Source organism: Anastrepha obliqua, chromosome 2 (genome assembly GCF_027943255.1).
Source record: "Anastrepha obliqua isolate idAnaObli1 chromosome 2, idAnaObli1_1.0, whole genome shotgun sequence".
Classification (NCBI taxonomy): Eukaryota; Metazoa; Arthropoda; class Insecta; order Diptera; family Tephritidae; genus Anastrepha; species Anastrepha obliqua.
The window spans coordinates 121,829,146-121,837,313 of NC_072893.1; the positions used below are offsets into that span (position 1 = coordinate 121,829,146).

Below are 8,168 nucleotides of genomic sequence, written 5' to 3' on the forward strand. Positions count from 1 at the left end.
AGAATAAGTAACATAGATGACATAAGTAAACTCCTTCTACTAAACTCATGTTTTGTACTGATTTTTAATTGCTTTACGATTTTAAATAAATCCCCATATCTTTCTCCGCTGGATCTTATATTACGCTAATACATTTACCAGAGAACATTAAATATACATTAATGTTCTCTGCATTTACCCTGCCTCCAAAAGTTGGTAGCTCTGTCGCTCAGCTGTTTTTTTGGCACGGGCCAAATTGTCAATTCATTCATAAATATTATGCCAATTTCTGGTTGGAGACAAGTATGTGAGGTTTATTGTGGACTTGTATTCTGGTATACAGACAAAGCAGTTGGGGAAAATTGCTGTGAAAAGAAATATTTATCGTGAAAATCTATAAAATTATTGCAAAATACACCAATAGTGATAAGTGAGTCGCAATCGGAATTAGCGCAAACTTTGAATGGAGCAGTGCGACGTGTTGGACTTGTGAATATTGGCTTGCGGTTGGCCTGCTCCAGTTGTGCGTGTGTGTTTTGCATGCCCAGTGTGAGAAAGTGTGTGGGCGTTAACTAATATAATCAAAATATTTGCAGATTTGTTTTAGTTTTCTTCTGAACTCTTTCACTCTGTACAAGTTGACAAAAGGCCACCAAAATAAGCCAACGAAGGAGATTTTATACCTGTAACTCGTTAATGCTGAAAGCTTTGCTCGGCTCAGAGTCCACAGATTCGACAGAAGACACAGGCGGCGGTGGCAGCGGTGGAGGAGGTGGAGCTGGTGCGGGTGGTGGCGGTGGTGGGGGTAGCAGTAGCCTAGCATCCAGCTCTGTTTCGAGTAGTTTGAGCACTGCATGTGGCAGTGCGACTGGTACGGGTGGTAATTGTAGTCAATCGGCTTGCGGCGGCAGTGTTGGAGCCGGCGCTGGCAGCGGTTTCACTTGTAGTCTCTACTCCTCCAGCGGTTATTGCAGTGCCTGCCAAGCACCTGTGGATAGGTCACACAGCAACACAGGCAGTCGTTCCAGTCGTAAGAGCTCTTCATCGCGCAGTAAAATGTCACACTCCAACTCCAGCTCAATGCGCGGTAGTAGCGGTAGCAGTTGCCGTAGTAGCGGCGCCGTGTGTACTTACGATGTGGGCAGCTGCAAGTCCATATCGCCGGGCAGTTATAGCTTGAATGCCTTGAATGTTGACTTTAGCTCGTACACTGCAACGCATCAGTGGACGAAAATGTTGGAATGTGCTGAGTTCGTGGGTGCTAAGTAAGTTTGTGGTGCACCGCATCGCATATGCACGCCAGCGTGTTTTCTTATTAACATTTCCTATATTTATTTGATTGCAGGCGTAGCAAACACACTGTGGTGGCATATAAGGATGCCATGTTTGTTTTTGGTGGCGACAACGGCAAAACGATGCTCAACGATTTGATTCGCTTTGGCGTAAAAGATAAGTCGTGGGGTCGTGCTTGTGCTACTGGCACGCCACCGGCGCCGCGCTACCATCATTCGGCAGTGGTGTACGGCAGTTCAATGTTCATCTTTGGCGGCTATACGGGCGATATACATTCGAATTCCAACCTGACGAATAAAAATGATTTGTTCGAATACAAATTCCAGAGTGCTATGTGGGTGGAATGGAAGTTCTCGGGACGGTAAGCAGCAAGAACATTCAGTTATACATATTTGAAGTTAATTCTGCTGATTTTTAGAATGCCAGTGCCACGCTCCGCGCATGGTGCAGCCGTCTACGATAATAAGATGTGGATTTATGCTGGCTATGATGGAAATGCGCGGCTAAACGACATGTGGACGCTTAATTTAACAGTAAGTGTATATTAAGTGAAATGGTGAAATGGTTGAAGTGCCAGTCTGGCACTCCTCAAGCAGCACTGAAGCGCCAGCTTGACCATATTAATTAATATTTTGTAAACTTGGTTTTTAACTTTTTTTTTTAATAGGGCGAAAACCACCAGTGGGAGGAGGTAGAACAGAAAGGTGAACGCCCACCAACTTGCTGCAATTTTCCCGTCGCTGTTGCGCGCCATTGCATGTATGTCTTTTCCGGCCAAAGTGGGTTGCAGATCACTAATTCCCTCTTCGAATTCCACTTTAAAAGCAAAACGTGCGTAGTAGTGTAATAAATAGTTTTTCAACATATTTAAAGCAATTTTATTGCAGCTGGCGTCGCATCTCCAATGAATCTGTATTGCGTGGCGCTGCCGCTGCGCCTCCGTCTCGTCGTTATGGCCACACCATGGTGCATCATGATCGCTTCTTATATGTCTTCGGCGGTTCTGCAGACTCAACATTGCCCAATGATTTGCATTGCTTCGATTTGGACTCACAAGTGTGGTCGGTGATCACACCCGAGGCGAATTCGGATGTGCCCTCGGGACGTGTATTTCATGCTAGCGCTGTCATAGGTGACGCTATGTACATATTCGGCGGCACAGTCGACAATAGCGTGCGGCGCGGTGATACCTATCGCTTCCAATTCTCCAGTTATCCCAAATGTACGCTGCGCGACGATTTTGGCAAATTCTTTCACGATAAACAATTTTGCGATATACAATTCATTGTTGGACCCGAGGAGATCAAAATATTAGCGCATATAGCCTTTGTGGCGGCGCGTTCGAAACATTTGCGCATAAAAATTTTAGCAGCACGCGATGCGCGTCAACAGCAAATGGAGAAGGTCTTTGGCCCAACAATGGATATACATTGCGCGTTGGTTACAGCCGGTGGCGATCGTGCGCCCATGCTGGAGGTGCGTTTGGCGCAGGCTTCGCCAGAAGCGTTCGAAATTATATTGAACTACATATATACGGATCGGATTGACCTAAAAGAATCGTATAGCAAAAATATAATAATATTGATAACCGATATATACCAGCTGGCGGGCAGGTTTCTGATGCCACGTTTGGCTCAGGGTTGCATACAATATTTGGATTTCAAGATCAACAAACAGAATGTGTTGGAGGCACTGTACAATGCGGATAAGAACAAGTGAGTGTAGAGGAATGCTGATAAAGTTTTTGTTGTGCATAAAATACGTTGGGAAATGTCAAGGCGAATTGGTACAAGGTGGTGACACTCGGATAGCAACAACATTTTTTAATTTAGAAATTCCAACGGGAAAAGAATAGAAGAATGGAATGAATGACAAACCAGACAAATTGAAACTATCATTATATTAAGGCGAATTGAGTACTGAAGGTGGCGCCATTTAAAAATAGTAACTTCACTCAGACGTCTGCTCCTTTCTCCGTGGCTAGAAAGTATATGTGTGTGCGCACAATTTCTTGTGTTTGGTGGTCTCCATTGCTTTCGTCTATTTTTCTTCTTCACATGGTGAATTCGGAAGGCGCAATCTGTTTCTCCATCATTTTCGCTGAGCTGACGCAAAGCCTATCATTCCAAGAGTAGAGCGCAGGTTGTCAGGGGGATCCTGATCCTCTCCTTTCGCGGGGAACATACCTCACAGGTCCCTTGTCTGGCAAGCTCGTACGCTTCGCAGTTTCCCGCAATGTCACTATGACCAGGTACCCAGATTAGCCTTATGTCGAAGAACTCGGATGCAGTCGAAAGTGAAACCAGGCTAGACCGTGCCAAGTTTCAAGTGCACCATAATAGAGCCCAGGGCCATAATTGTCGCTTGGCTGTCGGAATAAATATTTACCTTAACAGTTTTTACACAAGTAAGTAGACAATCAGCTGCTTCTTTGATTGCGGCTACCTCTGCTTGGAACACACTGCAGTGATCCGGTAACCTGAATTTGAGTCTGATGGCGTAGCTCTTTGCAGAATACTTCTCTACTTTCTACCGTCCAACTTCGAGCCATCCGTGAATAGGTTGACCAAGTCCTGTCCCCAAGTGTTGCACCCGGTCCACTCCTCCGCTTGGACTAAGCGAAGGTACACACTGATGAGTCACTCCAGCAGCATTCCTCGTATGTAAATATGGAGAATATTTATGCTGATAAAACAACAACAACAACTGATGAGTTGTCGGGGGATGGACCCAAAGTTTCTAAGGATAATTGAGTGTCCGAAAATGAGGTCGAGCTTAAAGCCCGAACTTCTCAGCTTCTCCTCCTAGATAAGTAGGAGTTTAAACTACTACAATATCAGGATTGTTATTTCGCCAAACTAACGCGAGTCTCGCGAGGCAGCTGAAGCTCCTCGTCTGCAATAGATGGTTGTTGGCCACCGATAACGGCATTCAGGGATCGGTAGTTTAGGAAGGTGGTAAGGGTCTCCCGATGAATGTCGTTTAGTGTTTGTTTGTATACTGTCCGGCCCAGTAGTTGTAATTGTGTTTTGTGTCAGTGTACTAGGCGTGTCTGGGACGTGACTCAGGCTCTAGAAAAAGTCTGCAGGTGTGATGCCTTCGCTAGCACCCTAAAAGAAACTGCATGCTCACCATCCTGGTGTGCTCCTTAGCTGGGAGCAGTCGTTTTTGTTGTTGTTACTGTATCAACAAAAATATTTCCCATTCGTGTATGGGGAGTGCTACTGAAGTGACAGTCCTTGGCCGGATATATAGAAAATCCGAGTCGTTCCGGTAACGTAGAACCGACTTTCGGGGGTTTTTGTTATGTACGTTACTGGAATTACTCTTATGCTTTTATAACAACAATAACAGCTACGTTTTATGCGTTACAAGATTCTTGCCCCGTTTATCTGCTTCTGTTTAATTATTAACTCTTTCAACCGTAAAACCTCAGAATCCAAATCATTAAGGACCATTGCATGCAGTTCATAACAAAGGATGAAAACTACACCGATGTCGTAATGTCCAGCGAATTTGGCGATCTGGATAAATCGTTAATAGTTGAAATTGTACGCAGGCGCCTCAACCCTGGCAAAATCGTTTTGGAAAGCAATTTTGAGAAAAATGATGGTGCGCTACACGTAAATTCTTAAGCAAATTCTCGTGCTAATTCTTTTGTATGCCACAGGTACCACTTTGGAGAGTGACATGGCACTCTTTCTGGAATCGACTGGCAAGGATTTCTGCGATATAAATCTCATGCTTGACGGCCAAGTTATACCAGCGCATAAGTCCATTTTATCGGCGCGTTGCACCTATTTCCAGGGCATGTTTCGATCATTTATGCCACCCGATAATACAGTGAATGTAAGTTTATCAAGTAAACCACCAATGAACGAATGCTCACAATTGCCTGCCACTGCTTTCAGATTCAAATTGGCGAAATTTCGCCATCACAGGAGGCATTCCAATCGCTACTGCGCTACATTTACTATGGTGAAACAAAAATGCCCCCACAAGATGCGCTATATCTCTTTCAAGCGCCTTGCTTTTATGGTTTGGCCAATAACCGCTTAGCCGCATTCTGCAAGTACTCACTCGAGCATAACATCACCTATGAGAATGTGCTGCAGACACTTGAAGCATCAGATATTACGAAAATCTACGATATCAAAGATTATGCGCTGCGTTTGATCGTCAAGGATTTTACTAAAGTGGCACGCTTGCCGAAAATTGGTTCGCTCTCACGTGAGCTGTTGCTAGAGATTATAGGCGCTGTTGCCGATTCGCAAGGCGAGTTTTTGACACGCATTAGTCTCAATACAGACATCTGAAATTTGGTACTGCTATGGCCGGCATTACAATTGCTCTTGGCTTGGCTGCAAATTGTTGGTGTACGTAGTGGCGATGCTAGTGAGATCGACGTTGACAACGGTGGTGGCGTAGTTAGTGACAACTATGCGCCGGAGTCCGAAGATGTATGACATACATCTTTGAAGTAAGAAAACAAAAAACAATAGGCAACAAACGCGATAGAAACAAAGCGCGGAGTAGCGGAATTTGTTCATTTGTTGTTAATTTTTTGTATCACTACAACTCTCGCCCATCACCAAACGTATTTATTGTAAGTGTAGGCAATAAGTTTTGTAGTGAAACGTATTAGTTATATTTTTAACTAAAGAAACCAACAAAAACGATGGCCAAATTACACCTTATAGTATTTGTTACACCCCCCCTATTGCGAGCATAAACCACTATGCACGAAAAGTAATTTTTGAAATGTTTTCCTTAAAAAATGTTCCCATATGTGATATGAAAAAAAATGTTTCGAAGTTAAACTGCAAAATTTGAATGAAATAATTAGTTGTAGAACTATTTAAGAAGCTGTTATTTTTTTAGTTTATAGTCGGAACTTTTTCTATCTTCTCTCCATTGGTTGCTTTTGCTTTAATAGTTAAAATTAGCAAATTTCTCAAATATTTGTTATTGAATTGACGATTTTTATTATATACTTTTACAAAATATTTAATGAAATATATGTATGTATGTATGTTCTTATAAGCATATTTGTTTATTCGTGCAAACGAAGGGAAAATGTGAAAAATGTAGCTCTCAGTGCGGCCAAATTGTGCGAATCATAACCGTCAGCAATTGAATGACAGTAAAACAGTGTTGTTGCGACAAGCACAAATAAAGTTTTGAAAATTAACTAAGCTGGTATCTTTAAAAGGAAAAAAGCAATTAAATATTTGCGCAAAACGATTTTTGGTGAGCCAAAGAATTGATTGTATCAGCAAAATTTTATGCTCGTATAACCAAGAAATGATTATTGCCGCATACGCCAGACAGAGAACGTTAAATTATTATTATATTTAACGTTCTCTGCGCCAGATATTTGGTGAGCATTTCGTGCTGTTAAAAAATTACCACTATTTACTATAGAAAAGAGCGGCCGAGCGGGTTTGGGAACTAGCAACAAAAGTTGTCTTTACTACTTTGAGCTTTTCATGCAGCTGAAAAAAGAAACATACACCAACCGGAGCTGTGAGTTTAATGTAGCTTATTGGGCTGAGCAACGATTAGCTCGTTCCGACGACAGTCGATTCAACGTTGTTGGAATGAACTGTATTTATATCCTTCCGGTCAAGAACTCTCACTTCAGCAGCATTTTCATTGAATATTTACATATGTTATTACAACAATAATACCAGCTTTGTATAGGCTACTGCAACGTACGCTGCCTCGATGCTGTTCTTGAAAGTGGCGCACTGTGGCGTGAACGGTCTGCTACAAATCAGTACAAGTAGCAGTCAATTAGGTTAAAGGCTTATAAATCGTCAGGCAAATGCTGATGAAGGGGTTTAATAATATGCATTGCGTGGCGTGCTCAACTTCCACCGCCTATTTAAAGGGAATCTTACAACCAGCAATAGTCTAATTCTAGTATTTGTTTCACTATGATCGTTGTTGTGGTTGGAGCAGCATGAACATTCATCATACATGCATAGGGAATGCTGCTGGAGTGCAAAACAGGGCTGAGTATATGAAAGAAAATCCTAAATGGCCCCCTTACAGTCGATGCAAAAATCTATCCGCCTACTATACGAATTGCTTTCTAGTATTAGTTAAACTCTCTTCAGTTAAAATTTGTTCCTAAAATTACAACAGTGAGTCAACTGTTTGAAAGACGTGATTATTCCTAGTGCAGAGCAGTGTATATTGCAGCACCTAACCCTTCTGTCATGTTTATATATATAATTCGCGCTTACACCCTTTTTGGGTGTTTGGCCGAGCTCCTCCTCCTATTCGTAGCGTGCGCCTTAATGTTGTTTCACACCAATCGAGATACCTACAATTTTAAGCCGATTCCGAACGACATATATTTTTATGTAGAGCTTTTTCACGACAGAAATACACTCGGAGGCTTGTCATTACCTGCCGAGGGGCGACCGCTATTAGAAAAACGTTTTCTTAATTTTAGTGTTTCACGGAGATTCGAACCTACGTTCCCTCCAAATCCCAAATGGTAGTCAGGCACCAATCCATTCAGGTGCGGCGTCCGCCGCAGTGACAGTACTTAGCCGCGCATAAACCGGGGCCGTTTCGGTAATGTAGAACCGACTCTTGTGGAAATGACCAATATAAACTTATTATAGACCATTCCCATGGCAGCCGGTTCTACGTTACCGGAATGACTTGGTTTCTTCCCGACCAAGGGCTGCCGCTCCACTAAACTAGCCGTTTCCAATTGGAAAAGTAAGCAGTTAGAAAACTTGTGTTGGCGGCATGACTAAAATCTATTTCTTATGCCGTGAAATGTGAATTCTCTTAACATATAAAGTAACGCAGTGCAGTGCTTTTCGACCACTTACTCGTTTAAAATACACCATACCCTACAATAATACTTATGAATG

At 42.7% G+C, this 8,168-nt stretch overlaps 1 protein-coding gene across 1 annotated transcript; it reads left to right on the forward strand.

Annotated features, from left to right (window-relative positions):
- The first annotated feature begins 263 nt into the window (after positions 1-263).
- Positions 264-6,463, forward strand: LOC129237310 (leucine-zipper-like transcriptional regulator 1 homolog). Its single transcript, XM_054871973.1, has 8 exons — positions 264-1,244; positions 1,325-1,633; positions 1,691-1,805; positions 1,940-2,103; positions 2,160-2,987; positions 4,709-4,884; positions 4,943-5,121; positions 5,184-6,463. Exons 1-8 carry the CDS (start codon positions 676-678, stop codon positions 5,586-5,588), a joined length of 2,745 nt encoding a protein of 914 aa, XP_054727948.1. The 5' UTR covers positions 264-675; the 3' UTR covers positions 5,589-6,463.
- Positions 6,464-8,168: the final 1,705 nt, after the last annotated feature.